The sequence below is a fragment of the Astatotilapia calliptera genome, chromosome 14 (genome assembly GCF_900246225.1).
Source record: "Astatotilapia calliptera chromosome 14, fAstCal1.2, whole genome shotgun sequence".
In the NCBI taxonomy this organism is placed as follows: Eukaryota; Metazoa; Chordata; class Actinopteri; order Cichliformes; family Cichlidae; genus Astatotilapia; species Astatotilapia calliptera.
In genome coordinates this window covers 33,637,646-33,654,766 of record NC_039315.1, presented here as the reverse complement: position 1 = coordinate 33,654,766, position 17,121 = coordinate 33,637,646, and the positions used below count along the sequence as shown (strand labels likewise).

General features: G+C 46.6%; 1 protein-coding gene across 7 annotated transcripts in view; it reads left to right on the top strand.

The window, feature by feature from the left end:
* The window catches only part of usp2a (ubiquitin specific peptidase 2a), a 58,489-nt gene that overhangs the window by 24,276 nt on the left and 17,092 nt on the right, over positions 1-17,121 (top strand). The window contains exon 1 of one of the 7 annotated variants that reach the window (XM_026193610.1): positions 3,557-4,132. The exons of the other annotated variants lie outside the window; for them this stretch is intronic. Coding sequence (XP_026049395.1) covers positions 3,977-4,132 — 156 coding nt within the window. The 5' untranslated portion in view covers positions 3,557-3,976. Of the gene's footprint in view, positions 1-3,556; positions 4,133-17,121 lie in introns of those variants that run through there. 7 annotated transcript variants of the gene reach the window in all.

The following is a 17,121-nucleotide window of genomic DNA, read 5'->3' as shown; positions in this document are numbered from 1 at the left end:
AACTTATTAGCATTATCACAAAGCTATGCTAAAAGTGCTCACTCAACATTATTATAAGTGAGATCTGATACAAATAAGCCACCAAGCTCTAAACACACTCTTGGGTTAGTCAGACATATTCAACAGAGAACAGTATTATTATCATTTAAATGTTGACACATTTTGTTGCCACAGTTGTGTGTATTGTTGTTCTCCCATCAACAACACAGATTCAGACCACTTTCAGTCTATTGTTCAAAGTGGTAGTACTTTTTAAGTTTCTTACTGCTTTTTAAAGCCAGCTCTTTGAAAAGACACTAATGGCCCTTCACTGACACTTTTCCATGTTTGCTTGTGGAGACAAACAGCTACAACAGGGCACTGTGGCATCCTTGAGACTAAACTCAGCAGATCCATTTGTGCTTTGTGTCTAGACTTTTTGTTGGGTCAACAGTATGTTTAGACAGTCTGACTCTCGGTTTGACACCTTAGCCAGACAGCTTATGGTTTGATTTAAGAGAAAATAAACAGTCTGGTACAAGATGGAGCTTTTCCTTGTTCTTTGGCAGAGAAGGGCCAGCCTTTTAAGTAGCTCAGGTTTACAAGCTGCTATTGTAGTTCTGCCTGATTGGTAGGTTTGTGGGTGTGCCATATCTGTCAGAGCAATCATTATAGCAGGACTCTAAAACTACTGTTCACTGCCCCAGTACTAAACCTGCAGTGGTTTTTGAGTATCACTACTCGGATCTTTAAATCCAAGATGGCCTGTTATTGTTTGGACCTTGAGGTTAACACACAGAGATGGTTCAGATGTAAATCATCTGTTTTGTTTTCTAGCTGTGGCAGCTGGTTGACTACCACTTCTAAAGTGCTATGCAGATGTCAGCATATACTGTCTGGTCATTTGTGTCTGATAGACGTTCTGATCTTTCTTCCAACTAAATAGTCACTCATAGCAACTGGCTGAGCCCTGACTTTCTCTGGCGAGTTTCACCAAGAGCTTAGAATTGTTATCTCACAAGTAAACTCAAAAGATTGATGAATATAGACCGCTAAATCAAGAGCTTTGCTTTGTAGGTCAGCTTTCCCTCCTCAACCACCATCTGATGCTGAGGTTACGTCAAGCCACTATAGGAACAATGGGAATCAGTGTTTAATTGTTGACTTAATTTGTTAGTTATCTGATAGTGTGACAGAATATACTCAAGTCAAGATTCATATATTACTTAGTGCTGGCTCTCCGCCATATTTCACAGTCTTTCTTATCAGAGGGAATTAGCTTAGAAAACCATAAAGATCAATTTTCTCACCTGAACCAGTTGTGGAACTTTAGATATTTTCTTAGTTTAATGTGAGTTTTATGTTGTATTTGTGAGGAACCATGTAAAAAAACATCCCAGAAAAGAGAAGATGCCTTTTTTTACATTTATCTAAAAACTAATTTCCATCTCTATCCCTGGCAATGTAGGCACAGTATTAAATATCTAATAAATAAACTATTATCTGCTTATATATGATATATATAATTTGCAGATATTTGTGTCTGACTTTGGCATCTGTTCTCAATAATACATGCAGATTCTTAACCAAGCTAGCAAGACTGAGCTGATAACTAGAGCTTGGTTACTTCTGGCTTCAAAATCCAGACAGATGCCTCTGTCAACTTTTTATATACAGTTTATGGATTCTATTTGATACCACATGAACCTGGAGACAATCTGACTATGACAGAAAGATGGATTAATGGGCAGAGCTGTAACTTGGTAGCTGCTTTATATTGAAGGATCGCCTGCATTCTTCCTTTAGTTCTGAATCTGAATCGGTGCTAGTAAGTCAAAGTATGCTCTGTACGACGCGTGACTATAGAATGAATAACGGCGCACGAACAGCAATAAAAAGTATGAAATATGTTGTTCCTAGATTAAATTTAAACATTTGAGCGAGGAGATAATCAGCCTGATGTGCCTAAGTAATAGAACAGTCCTCCCAAGGTAACTGTACACTGACTTCTCCCAGAAAACACTGCTCAGACTCATTTGTCCCAATTTTAGATTATGTAGCTTTTTGCATCACATATCAGAATACAGACCCTTCTCACATTGCAGGTTTCTTCTTCAGGGATTTAGACTCTTTCTCTCTCTCACACACACACACAGACACACACAAGTGTTTAGTCTGCAGATGGACTGTGCTCTTTGGTTATTTGTTGTGTACACACACTTGAGTCTGGGTTATGATATTGTTGTTGGGTACATGTTGCACTTCCTCCACTTCACACACCGGATCAGCTAAAATCAGCTTGTACTTATGTTACTTTTGTCAGCAATTCGCCTGTTTGATGCAATGTTGAATTATACTGCCCATACGTGGAAGGGCAGGTACAGGACATTTGGTTGTTTTATTAACTACATTCATTGGGAAATTTCTTTTTTAGCATGAATATAATTCCGGGTGTCGGGTGAGCTGTCATCAAAACCTTATAGTCACAGGTGCTTATAGTCAACAGACCTGTGTGATCACAAGCATTACCGTAACTTGTAGCTCTCAGTATTTCTACGGCAGGTCTATTTGGGGTTGCCTGAAGTGTAAAATGTGACCATCATTCACTTAGAAAAAAGGATGAGACAGAACATTAAGTCCTCCTTACTCACAATAATTCCACCTTTGTGTGCCACCTGACTGCCATCATGGAAACACTTGTTTTTCTTTAACACTTTTTCTGTGAACTCCACGAAAGTCCATGAGTGTACTCTGACACTAAGAGGGTTAGTCTGTATTTATCTTACTTTTGCGTTCCTCAACTTTGAACCTTAGACTTGAATTTTTACCATGAGTTTTGTTATCTTATTAGTAATCTTTGGTATTTTGATGAATGTCATCATTGATCAACTAGTTATTACTCACTATAACCCTTGTTACTTTTGTCTAAGTAAACCTGGAATAGCCAACAGGAGTTATTCCTGTGATCTGTGACCTAATTAAACACTTCATTGATGGGTTTACAGGATTAATTCATAGTTTCAGGTCAGAGAATGCTATATGGTGTTCATTTTGTAACTTCTGTTACTAATACAGTGTACCATTTGGACATTAGTTGTTGTTAATCTGCTACATGCGGACTGTATGGGATATTTAGCAGACTGCTGAGCGGCACTCTGTGCTTGCTTGGGTACTGCTGATAGATCTAGGCTGTCATTCTACTACACCCTCTCATTAAGACAGACCAGAACTAACACTAATGTGTCTATGTCTTTGCTGGTGATTCACCGGAAACGTCATTAACAACCGTTTTTTTTAGGACTGCACATCCTAATTTTAGAACTACTTGTCCCTGCCATCACATTAAGAGTGTATGCTGTCTTTCCCTTACAGCCGATGTTTCTTCCTCACTTTAGCTATTACCATACTATTACACTGATTTTTATACAGTAGTTGCCCTTATGGGTGACTTTTGTGTCGTGATCGAAATGGAGATGCGTAGTCTCCTTGGAGCACAGCGTTTAGTCCTTCAGACTGTAGCAGCAGCGCGGAGAAGGCTGGACTGACGTAGCCAGCACGGTTGGAGGCGGCCGCTGACGTTTGTTGTGGGCCGATTTTTTTCTTCTTCACCCGAGCCCAAAGGGGGCGGGCCTGCAGTCCGGTAAAACGGAATGGGAACACAATGTGCATTTATTTGCATTTACAGACCCACACCGCCGAATGGACCCTCACCTGCGTAGAACGACACAGCGGCCAGTTGCTCTTATAACACTCGGCTTTACCACGTGTTTGTCGCTTTTAGCGTGTTCATTGCAGTCTGTAGTAGCACGGCGTGGAAGGAGAAGCCACAGGTCGTCTATATCGATGAATGAATGACTACAAGCAGAGAAAGCTGGTGAAACGTGTGATTGGCTTCCCTGAGATAGAAAGCTCATCATCCAGTCAGCGGGAGCACTCGGAGACCTACGCTGTTGTCTGAGTAACTCGTACCGGTGATCGGTTTCATTCCTCCGCCAGCATGCCGAGCATGCGACAGTCCTACACGGTGACAGTTCCCGAGGAGCCGCCCGCCGCTGCTTTCCCGTTCCTAAAGCAGGAGATGCGAAGAAAAGGCAGCATGTCCGGGTCGGTGCTGGTGTCAACGTTCGTGGGGCTTATCATCAACCAAGCCAAGGTAAGAGACAGCGAGAGTGCCTGCTGTGAGCTCTGAGCTCCGCCGGGAGTGCATCACACCAAACTCCATTCAAAAATCTGACAATTTAACCGTTATATTTATAATGCTCCATTTGTAGAGCTTCAAAGGTTCCAGCTAAGATTGTATATTTGTCAGTGGTTTATATAATGTGAGTATAATAATAATATGTGGTATTTGATATGTATCTACTGTGGGACTCCACTGTAACAAACTTCAGAAAGTAAAATATACAATATATTCGTGTAAAGTTTCATATTATACTGAATGTATGAAATTCTCATTAATTTGCAAGTGTATTTTATCATCATGTTTTATTATCTGTGTAAGTGCTGGGATGTGTTGGAGGGCTAATGATTCCTGTGGGAGGATTTCTCGTTAAAATAGGCCACAGATCTTACTTCACTCCCGGTGTTATGCATGTTGTGAAAGATGAAGCGAGTTTAACGCTGAATGAATCATTTGCAGAGGTAAGCCGCTCTCTTAAGCCGAGCTGTACTCTGCTGGGCCAGGATCAGTAGGGCTGCACTGGCAGGTCACTGGTTATATAACCAGCATTTAATCCCCCTCATACACTACAGCTGCTCCTACTATACTGCTCGTATGAATCCCATTGTAGTGTTACAGTGGAGTTAGATGCAGGAATAAATCATTCTGGCTGACCTGTATGTATGCAACACAAAGTATAGGAGGAGGAGGTTGCCTCTTGCTGTTTCTGTATGGGCTCTATCACATGTACACATAAATGTAGGTGTGAGGAAAATTCTGACAGTCAGTTCCGTCTGTTGAGGAAAAAAGTGTGTGGTACTTTCTACTCTAAATATCTATTGATGTTTACTCCTCAGCCAGTCATGTGATCGCTGGCTGTGTTGTTTGCTCACTGAGTGCCCTTGTCAGTTTTCTTTGTGTATTGTTGTTTTTATAGTTGAAAAGTGTTCTCTGTAATTTGGATGAGTGCAGCCAAAAACACAGTGTGTTTTATGCCAAGTGAAGAACTAAACAAATCCACTAAGTCGACTTGCTAACTGCCCTGATACAAACAGAAGAGGAATGACCTTAAGTGCTGTGAGGCTTGCTGCTGCTGCTGGTGTGTGTCTGTGTGCATGTTCTTGGGCTGCAGCGTGGAGTGGCTCTGCTGTGTGCCAGCTTCTGTTATGTAATGACAAATCACATTAGAATACACTTTACAGCTGGCCCAGCCCGGTGCTCTGCTGCGCTCGTTGCTGTTGTCTGTTCCGCTGTCAGCGTCCCACCTGCTCTTCCCGTCCTGCCCCTCTCCTTCAGCTCTGGCTCAGCACCTCCTCCATCTCTGCAGACCACCGCTTGCCCATTGAACATGTCGTATCCTTCTGATGGTGAGCTTACAGTGGGTAATGTGTGTTGTCATCTGTGATGATGCACGTGTTTGTACACTGCAGGCTCAGGGTGAACCAGCTGGTAGATTAAAGGTTGCTTTCTACCACAGCTTACCAACTCATTCTCACTGAGTTCCAACTTCAAAAGTTGTTTGTTGACAGAAAATAATATCCAGCCACTTTGAAAACCATCATGTGTAAAATTTGATCACGAATCTGTCTTTTCAGATAAGTGTTAGTGTAATTCTATGACTTCAGTTGCTAACAGTGATGTTGGTTGGTTAAATGAAACTCTGAGATCATGACTCGCTGCTTTGTTTTCCATAAAGATTTTAATGGCAGGTAATCACCACTCTTAGTCAGCACCAGCTCGACAGCTTGAGCAGCAGCTCTTCTGTCTTCACAAAGAACAGAGCATCGTCTCTGTTCTGGCTCCGTGCTAACACAGTAACAGTCATCCACCCAGCAACACAACAAAAGTCGCCTCAAGGCGCTTCATAGATACAGAGAAAAACCCAACAATCATATGACCCCCTATGAGCAAGCACTTTGGCGACAGTGGGAAGGAAAAACTCCCTTTTAACAGGAAGAAACCTCCGGCAGAACCAGGCTCAGGGAGGGGCGGCCATCTGCTGCGACCGGTTGGGGTGAGAGAAGGAAGACAGGATAAAGACATGCTGTGGAAGAGAGACAGAGGTTAATAACAGATATGATTCAATGCAGAGAGGTCTATTAATACATAGTGAGTGAGAAAGGTGACTGGAAAGGAAAAACTCAATGCATCATGGGAATCCCCCGGCAGCCTACATCTATTGCAGCATAACAAAGGGAGGATTCAGGGTCACCTGGTCCAGCCCTAACTATATGCTTTAGAAAAAAGGAAAGTTTTAAGCCTAATCTTAAAAGTAGAGATAGTGTCTGTCTCCCGAATCCAAACTGGAAGCTGGTTCCACAGAAGAGGGGCCTGAAAACTGAAGGCTCTCCCTCCCATTCTACTTTTAAATACTCTAGGAACAACAAGTAGGCCTGCAGAGCGAGAGCGGAGCGCTCTAATAGGGTGATATGGTACTACAAGGTCATTAAGATAAGATGGGGCCTGATTATTTAAGACCTTGTATGTGAGGAGCAGGATTTTGAATTCAATTCTGGATTTAACAGGAAGCCAATGAAGGGAAGCCAAAACAGGAGAAATATGCTCTCTCTTTCTAGTCCCTGTCAGGACTCTTGCTGCAGCATTTTGGATTAGCTGAAGGCTTTTCAGTGAGTTTTTTGGACATCCTGATAATAATGAATTACAGTAGTCCAGCCTGGAAGTAATAAATGCATGAACTAGTTTTTCAGCGTCACTCTGAGACAGGATATTTCTAATTTTAGAGATGTTGCGCAAATGGAAGAAAGCAGTCTTACATATTTGTTTAATATGTGCGTTGAAGGACATGTCCTGGTCAAAAATGACTCCAAGGTTCCTCACCGCGTTACTGGAGGCCAAGGTAATGCCATCCAGAGTAAGAATCTGATTAGATACCATATTTCTAAGATTTTCAGGGCCGAGTACAATAACCTCAGTTTTATCTGAATTAAGAAGCAGAAAGTTAGCGGCCATCCAGGTCTTTATGTCTTTAAGACATTCCTGCAGTTTAACTAATTGGTGTGTGTTATCTGGCTTCATGGACAGATAGAGCTGGGTGTCATCTGCATAGCAGTGAAAATGTATGCTATGTCTTCTAATGATACTGCCTAAGGGAAGCATGTATAATGTAAACAGAATTGGTCCTAGCACTGAACCCTGTGGAACTCCATAATTAACCTCAGTGTGTGAAGAGGACTCTCCATTTACATGCACGAATTGGAGTCTATTAGATAGATATGATACAAACCACTGCAGCGCAGTACTTGTAATACCAGTTCATTTCCTCTGTTCTTCTACATGTGACAAAGCAAGCCTCAGCTAAGATAATCTGTATCTGTAGATAAAAAGGAATGTTTATGTGAATAATGAATCCCCCACAAGTGATTAAAATGAGTACATAATAACACTCTTTTAGCTCTGGCTATAACCTTTGCAAGGGACACACAGAATTTACATACACATATCTACACACAAATCAAAGATTTTGCTGTAGTGTTCATATTGTTGTAACTTTTCCCGCAGCGTATACAGTGTTGTAACATACATGCTTCCATGTAGTGAAACACCTGACTGTGAAAAGCATTTCATTTGCTGGGTGATTATAGACAGGAGACAATAAGAGTAGTTATTTTTATCTATAAAGAATTTCCAAATAGTTATTCCCTGATATTACCAGGGTATAATTGATATTTTTGTATAAATTTATGTAATGTAAGAAGGTGACCCAGTTTCACTCTCTTCAAGATATGCAGGGTAGAAAAATATCATCATTATGCAAACCCTCTCTTAATAGGGAGTAACATCATCATTGTTAAAACACATATACTGACCATGTCTTACATTTATCATGTGGTCTTTGATATATTTTTTCTTGAATGCCTGTCAGAGGAGTAAAAATCTCTCTTTCTGTTGGTCACTTTCTGTCTTCCTATGAAGTCATTCTGGGAAGCAGAGCCAGAATCTGGGATTACTTATCCTTTCCATCCTCCTCACCTTGTTTTGACCCATTTTGCTCCCAAGCCACCCTCCTCTACCCAGCAGTCCAAACATCTTTGAATTAATTGAGCATAGTTGATGGACAGATTTTACCTGCACCGAGCTGGGCTTGTGCCAAAATGCTCATTTCCTGTGTCTCTTATTCCCATCTCTAGGGAGCAGTCCAACCTGGCCTCTGGAATGCTTTTTAAAGTGGCCTCCCTGCTTTTTAACATAAGAGGAGTAAGATTTCAGCTCCCCTGCTTGCCTGAGCTTCTTCTGACATTTATGAATAGAGCATTTATACAAATTTATCCCTCTGGGCTGCCTCTGTTGTGCACAGTGTGCTCACATGGAACAACAGGGAATATGAGGAGTGGATTCATATTCTTTCCTGTGCCTGCTCTTTTTTTTTATCTCCGGTCTTCTGCTTTCTTTATTTTCATCTTTTTAGTCTTCGCAGCACACTTTGGTTTTGTGATGATATTCCCTGTTCTTGTACTTGCAGGTGTGTCATTTTTACACCACCTTAATGTTTTTATCAAATACACCAGATTAATGCAGTGAATTTAGGATATGTTGCTTAAAAGTATTCAGATTTTTTTTTAAAGTGAGAGACGTCTAAATATATGTAAATATTGTGGGGGACCACTGGAGGGCTCCACTCACACCCAGTTCTCAGGAAGTGCTGTTGCTGTGTTTTGGAGGGAAAAATATTCAGTTGTGTGGTGATGAGTAATAAACCAGCAGTGTTAATCGAGAGCTCTCGTGTCGTCTGTGTTTACCTCCACATTGGTGACCCCTGACTCAAACATGCTGCAGTCCGATGGTGGCACCGACTCCGCTCTGGATGCATCAGCTGCCGTCAGCCCTCTGCCTCCGGCTGCAGCTACGTTTGCTGTAGCGCTCGAGCTGCCGGACTTTTGGCTTCACGATCCCCCATTGTGGTTCGTGCACGTGGAGGCTCAGTTCGCCCTTCGTGGCATCTCGGCTGACGACACGAAATATCACCATGTGGTGGCCTCTCTCGACCCGCTAGCCACCCGTCGTGCGTTGACTCTCCTCCGGGACCCACCCACCCGAGGGAAGTATGCCGCCCTTAAGGAGCTGCTTCTTCGGCGCTATGCCCTCTCCGACGCAGAGCGAGCCGAGAAGCTCCTCTCCCTCTCAGGCCTGGGTGGCGGTACAACTCTCGAACTGATGGAGCACATGCTATCCTTTCTCGGACCAGACGACGGGGGATTCCTCTTTGTCCACATCTTCCTCTTCGCCCAAGTCAGACGGTCGGTGGCGACCGTGTGGGGATTTTCGCCGTTTGAATAATGTCATGGAGAACGACCGTTACCCCATTCCCCACATCCAGGATTTTTCCGCCCACCTCGCCGGCACCTCAATTTTTTCTAAAATTGACTTGGTGCGGGGGTATTACCAGGTTCCCGTGCGCGCCGAAGACGTCCCCAAAACTGCCGTTATTACCCCTTTCGACCTGTTTGAACTTTTGCGCATGCCGTTCGGCCTGAAAGGCACCGCCCAGACTTTTTAGCGGTTGATGGACTCTGTCTAGCGCGGGCTGCCTTTCGTCTTCGTGTACCTTGACGATATATTGGTGGCCAGCTGTTCTGAGAGTCAGCACGCGTACCATCTGCATCAGGTTTTCCAGCGCTTGGCGGCACACGGCCTGATCGTCAACCCCTCCAAGTGCCAGTTCGGCTTGCCGGTTCTGGATTTCTTGGGCCACCGCATTTCCGCTGACGGTGTGGTTCCGTTGCCAGACAAGGTCCGGGCCGTCTCGGCTTTTCCGCGTCCCGCGTCCGTTAAAGCGCTGCAGGAGTTCTTGGGGATGGTCAATTTCTACAACCGCTTTCTCCCCAGAGCTGCGCACCTGCTGCAGCCTCTCTATGCTGCCTTGAAGGGTAAAACAGCTAAGGACCAGATTGATTGGCTCCCTGAACGCATCCAGGCATTTTCTGGGGCGAAGACCGCGCTGGCTAATGCCGCCCTGCTGGCTAATGCCGCCCTGCTGGCTAATGCCGCCCTGCTGGCTAATGCCGCCCTGCTGGCTCACCCGTTTCCGTCGGCGGAGATTGCGTTGACCTCTGACGCGTCGGACGTGGTGACCTGTGTTAGAACAGCGGGTCTCCGGTATCTGGCAACTGCTCGCTTTTTTTAGTCGCACGCTTAGGGACAGTGAGTGCAAATATAGCGTTTTTGACAGGGAGTTGCTGGCCCTGCACCTGGCGACGTGGCATGTTCATTTTTTTCTCGAGGGTCGGAGTTTCACCGCGTACGTCGATCATAAACCCTTGACATTCGCGATGTCCAAGGTCTCTGATCCATGGAGCGGGCGCCAGCAGCGCCAATTGGCTGCCATTTCCGAGTTCACAACTGACATTGAGCACGCGGCTGGTAAGTCCAACTGACTGTCTATCCCGCGTGCTGGTTTCTCCCGTTTATGTTGGCATAGACTTTGAGGCTTTGGCCGCTGACCAACAGGCCGACCCGGACGTCCAAGCCCTTCGGTCTGCGCAAACGGGCCTTGTACTGGAGGACAGACCTGTGTGGAACGGCGGGCCTAGCCTGTTTTGTGACGTTTCCACCAGCCGTCCACGCCCTGTAGTTCCCCTTTCGTGGCGTCGTCGCGTTTTTGACTCCGCACACGCCCTCTCTCATCCAGGCGTCCGGGCCTCGGTCAAGCTGGTCAGCTCTAGGTTTACGAAGGCCGGGCCTTCATAAATCGGTGAAAGACTGGGCTGCCGCGTGCATCCCATGCCAACGTGCTAAGATCCATAGGCACACACAGGCGCCCCTCGAATCTTTCCGCGTTCCAGGGAGGCGTTTTGATCATGTACATGTGGATCTGGTTGGTCCTCTGCCGCAGTCACAAGGTTTCACGCACCTTTTGACTGTAGTGGACCGCACAACCTGCTGGCCCAAGGCAGTGCCTCTGGCATCCACTACAGCAGCAGCAGTGGCCAGGGCATTTTTGTCAACGTGGGTTTCGCGTTTCGGTCCCCCCCGCCGACATCACCTCAGACAGAGGCCCCCAGTTCGTTTCCGAGCTTTGGTCTGCCATGGCTGACGGCCTGGGGGTCAAGGTCCACCGGACCACTGCGTACCACCCGCAGGCCAACGGGATGTGCGAACGTTTCCACCGGTCGCTTAAGGCCGCGTTCCGTGCTTCTCTCACAGATGGCAACTGGGTTGACCGCCTTCCATGGGTTTTACTGGGGTTGCGCTGTGCGGTTAAAGAAGGCCTCGGGGTTTCCTCGGTCAGCCCCTCCGGGTCCCCGGGGAATTCTTGCCCGAGAGCCCACCCCGTGCTTCGCTCCCTCTGTGCTCTCTCTCCGTCCCCCAAGAGACTCGTTTTCTCTTCCTGGCCCAGTGCACCATTGTGTGCCCGACACCTTTGTTCCGAGGTCGTTGGACTCTTCGCAGTTTGTGTTTGTCAGACATGACGCTCATAGGCCTCCGCTGCGTCCACTGTATGACGGCCCCTTTAGGGTTATTCAACCGAGCCAGAAGCATTTCCTTTTGGATTTTGGGGGTCGGCAGGAGGCTGTTTCTATTGACAGACTTAAACCAGCATATGTGCTTCTGGATGATCAGGTGGTGCCGGCTCAGGCCCCCCGCCGTGGCCGCCCGCCTTCCACTGGACTGGACAACCCTGCTTCCTCTGGGAGCGCGCCCACCTGGCAGGGCCCGAGCTATCTTCAGCTTTTCCTGACCGCCCATGCCAGCCTGGCCCTCAGGCTCGTTTCCCCTCCGCCAGCTCTCCACCTCCACGGTTCAGCCGTTCTGGACGTTTAATTAAAGCAAGGGTTCTGGACTAGGGGGTGACCCTACTGGGTGTTCGGGGGGGGGGGGGGGGGGGCATGTGTGGCGGACCACTGGAGGGCTCCACTCACACCCAGGTCTCAGGAAGTGTTGTTGCTGTGTTTTGGAGGGAAAAGTATTCAGTTGTGTGGTGATGAGTAATAAACGAGCAGTGTTAATCGAGAGCTCTCGTGTCGTCTGTGTTTACCTCCACAATATATGTCATTGACCTGTTCTCCCGAGGTCACTAGCTCCAAACTGGGCAAGCAAGAAACAAAAAATCCAAGAGTACTGAGGGTGAGTGATGTGTGAGATGAATATACCTATTTAAATTATGATTATGGAGGTATGCAGATCTAGGGGATTTGCATGTTCAGGCTTGTTTCACTGTCATAAGTAGTTACTCCTACAGCACGTGTGTGTGTGTGTGTGTGTGTGTGTGTGTGTGTGTGTGTGTGTGTGTGTGTTGTAGCGTTAGAAAGCGTTAGAAAAGAGAAAATTATGAGTGAAAATATCACTTATATTTGACTCAACACCTGCATTTTGTAAAAAAGTAAAATATTTGGAATTTATTTTGAAGAGTTTAACATCAAACAAGCCCGTTCTTTTCTGGTCCAGACACTGCTCTTCCTAATCCACTGTGCTCACTTCTGTTTACAAAATAGGCTGCATAGTTTGTCCATAAACTGTACCTAAAAGATGAACATAACGTCTGTAACATAACAAAGCCTGTGAACTTTTGCCCACCCAAGCGGAGGAGTTCATGTGTCTTGGGGTCCAGTCCACGAGTAAAGGGGAGGGAGGAAGCAAGAGAGTCAGAAAATTCTTCTCTATTTTCGACTGAATTAGTATTGTAGACTCCAGGTAATGTCACAGTTCTCTTAACACTGTATGTTATGATATGTTTATAGGATGAGCACCTAACTGAGCATTTAGCTGCTTTGTTAATTGAATGCATACATCTGTGCATTTGGCCCCCTCGTCGGTTTTCTGCTAGTTAAACAGTGTAAATGCAACTGGTAGAGCCTTCCATGAGTGTAATCCCACACTCACAGCCTGTGCTTCTGTACAGTGCTCACAGAGAAGAATCGCTGAATTAGCAGAATTAGCAGAATTAGCAGAACGGGTGTAGCTGTCATTAAAGTGGTCTGGTATGATTCCTGCACTGTTACACACAAATGTTTAAAGGGTCCTGTTTCATACACTGTTTAGTCACTAACATTCTAACTGTATTTTACACTGAGTCTGAAGTCAGGTTGTAGGATGAAAGAAAAATATTAAGTCTTTTCTGCACAGTATATTGCAGAATCACAGTATAATGCAAAGAGGTCAGTGCTCCACGCTTGTTCACTGATATTTTTCAATTTTCCTTTTGAATAATGGAGAGAGCAGAGAACCCTGCAACCCCCCAATCCAGTGTGATTTGGGAGATTTTCCTCAACAGTTCGTAAAAGCTGCTTTGCTCTGCCCTCTGGAGAGCTTCTAACTCATCCAAAATGATGTCATCAGTGTGGCTTTTAGTGGACAGCTTTACTGTTCCATAATGCACTAAACAAAGCCTTTAAAAGAACACGAGTTAGAATCTATGGCGGTCCAGTGGGTTAAAAAAAACTAAAACAAAAAAACCCCCCATTATTCTTGTGAATAATCACAAGAATAAATTAAGGAAAAGCATTTAATTGAAGTGGAAATAGCAAATAATTTAAGAAATTGGCTAACTACCATACAGTATTTTATTATATTTATTAAACAACTTTATTTTATTACATATGGAAGGAATTGTCAGGGCTCTGTGTGCGGGCAGGCAGAGATGAGGATCCAAATGCAGGACTCGAACACAGAATTGAAACTCAAAAAACCTCAGCTTTATTGCTGGCAGAAAAACAAACATGGAGTGAGGATGGAACACTGAGACCAAGGACACACAGGCATAAATCTGAGGGTTTTTTGAGTTTCAATTCTGTGTTCGAGTCCTGCATTTGGATCCTCATCTCTGCCTGCCCGCACACAGAGCCCTGACAGTACGACGCGACCACAAGATGGATCCAGCAAGACCGCTGGATCCATCTTGTGGTCGCGTCGTACTGTCAGGGCCGGGGAGAGCGACCTCACACGTGCCCTACGCCTGGTGGACTGGGTAACCCACACCTCCAATGCACGAGCGAAGGTTGTGGGGATAAATGCCGTTGAGGCTATCCTGGCCGGAAATCCTTATCTCCACCAGGTCCGGGGATTTACAGACTTAATCGCTGAGCTGCATAAAGCCCGGGAAGCGGTGCAAGCTCGGGAAGTAGCGGATTCTGCCCAGCAACAATGGACTATGACCACCACAAAGCATCCGTCTCAGATTCACCCACCGGAGGTTTCACGGCCCGACCCCCCAGAGGATTTTCCCTGCCTGTCGGAGCCGTCAGCGGTGGGGAGGAAACATTCGCGCCACCGGCGCTTCACCCCACAGCCGGATTCAGGGACTCCTGTGCAACCAGCTGTGGTGAGTTTTAAGGACGCTGGTGCTTCTGGGACTGTGTTTTCTGGGGCTGTTCATGGGGAGGATAAAGACAGTACACGGTGTTTACCTACCTTCGTGGTAACTAACCTCTCACAAGTAACTGACTGTGTTTCATCCACTCCACCACCAACTCCAGTCTCACTTCAACCTGTACATCAGCCTTTAGCCAGTTCATTAGCCCAGCCTGCATCTATTCCATTAGCCCGGTCACCCGCTCCCTCCATACTGGACGCTGTGTCTGTGCCACCCATTTTGAACCCCGTTCCTAGCACCCATTTTGAGCGGAGAGACAAACGCATTAAAACCACTCTAGTTTCTCAGAAACTGGCTAATTTAGAGACTGTTACTCGCCCCAGGGCCTCCCCAGAGGCTGGGTCTCAGCCCCCAGCAGACTCTGGACCCCTGGCGGTCAAGAAGCCTGCTGAGGACCGCACCCAGCCGTCGCTGCCTGAGCAGACTCAATGCTCTGTGCAGCTGCAGTCTGCCATGTGTTTGCCAGAGGCCCGTGTGCCTGCTGGTTCTGTTCTGTCCCTGCCAGAGGTCTCCGCACCTGCTGGTTCTGTTCTGTCTCTGCCAGAGGCCCGTGTGCCTCTGCCAGAGGTCTCCGCACCTGCTGGTTCTGTTCTGTCTCTGCCAGAGGCCCGTGTGCCTGCTGGTTCTGTTGCGTCCCTGCCAGAGGCCCGTGTGCCTGCTGGTTCTGTTCTGTGTGTGCCAGGGGCTCCAGTGCCCACTGGGTCTGAGACTGTTTTTGCTGGGGGGCCCGAGGAGCCCGTCCAGCCACCAGCTGCAGTCTCATCACCAGCTGCAGTCTCATCACCAGCTGCAGTCTCATCACCCTCGCCTGCTGCGGCCTCAGAGTCTTCGGCCTCGCCTGGTCCGGTTTCAGCATCTGCTTTGTCTTCATCCTCGTCGCCTGGTCCAGCCACTGCTTCATCCTCGTCTGGTCCAGCCACTGCTTCATCCTCGTCTGGTCCAGCCACTGCTTCATCCTCGTCTGGTCCAGCCTCCGTGTCTTCATCCTCGTCTGGTCCAGCCTCCGTGTCCTCATCAGCTTCGTCTGGTCCAGCCTCCGCCTCGTCTGGTCCAGCCTCCGCTTCGCCTGGGGCTGCAGGGGCCACGCAGCCTTCAGGTCCCCTACTACCACCTCCACATCGTCGGTCATCTGCCAGGCCGCTTGTTGGGCATGTAGAATAAGGAGGGGATGTTTTTCTCATTATCATTTAATATTTTAATATGTCATGATTAGTTCCTTAGAAGTATATAACCAGCTTTGCATTAAGCATGAATTGAAGTTTTTGATCTTATATTATTCTTTGCATTACAGTGATGGTGATAACTTTAATTTGATCTTTCTTACAGGTATCAGAATAATAACATGATTTTCCATTGCAGATGTAACCCTGATCATTCCATACACATTGCAGTTTGTTGCTCATTTTAGAGTTGTGCTCAAGGTAATTAAAGGTTAAAAGCTACAGCCAGCGCGAGTCTGGCTGATCTATGGAGGGCAAAGGCTTTGAGCTTGGAAGGCCGCACGCGCTTACACAGCACTTATAAGATGTCATTCTTGGTGATTTTGTGCTTAGTCATGTTTTAATATGTTTTAAGTAGAAGTAGCTGATCCAGCAATATTCATTTAATATTATATACTTGATTTAGAGCAATACACACTAATGGTCTTAATAAATGAAAGAGTCCTTGTAGTTGCCATGTTGTGTCTCAGCAGGGTACAGACGGTTCCAGGAGAAGGGGGGCAGTTAGCGTCTGCCCTCGGGAAGGAGACAATGTTATTCTTTGTGTTAAATAAAATTGTCAACATTGATTGTATTACACCTGTCACTACGCATGAGGGGGCGTTCTAATACCCTGATTTCATAAAACTATGGAAAGGTGTTTTTTGAGATGAGATCTGAGACTGTCTGCATACAGTGTCCATCTCCCACGTGTGTGATCATTAAATCATCGTTTGACTCAACCCGACCGGACCAGTGTTGTTATTGTGGGTTTTTCCTCTGGTGTCCATCTCCAATATTTTTGAACCATAACAGGCATCTCCGCCACCGTGGACGCCCTCCTGAACGCCCTCCTGAACGCCGCCACTACCTTCCACGTGGCCGGCCTCCGGACTTGTTTCCACACCGCTGTTGCCGTCCGCACAGTCGGCCCCCAGAGCTGTTTCCACGCCGCTGTTGCCGTCTGCACGGTCGGCCCCCAGAACTGTTTCCACACCACTGCCTACTGCGTGGCCGGCCTCCAGACCTGCCCCACTGCCGCTGCCTTTCACACGGTCGGCCCCTGGAACTGAACTGTTTTGGCCTCCGGGTCGGCCCCCTGACCTTGTCCGTCTGGGCCTTTTCGGACTGTGTCCCTCCGTCCTGGACCCCCACCGCCCGCCCTGGTCGGGTCGTTTTCTGTTTTTTGGTTCGTGGGGTTTTTTTTTGGTTTTGGTCCGTTTTTGTGTTTCTGTTGGGCTGTCTGGTGCCAGCCCTTGAGGGGGGGGTACTGTCATGGTCCTGAGTCTGAGGACTCAGTGTTTTGTGTTTCCTTATGCTTTTGTTCATTCCGAGTGTGTATTCTGTTGTGATTTTGCCATTTGTTAGGTTTCTGTTCTTTGCCTGCCTGCTCCCACTTCTCTGTGTTCCCTCTGTCTGTCCATGGTGTTATTGTGTCTGCTCATGAGTCTGCCTGT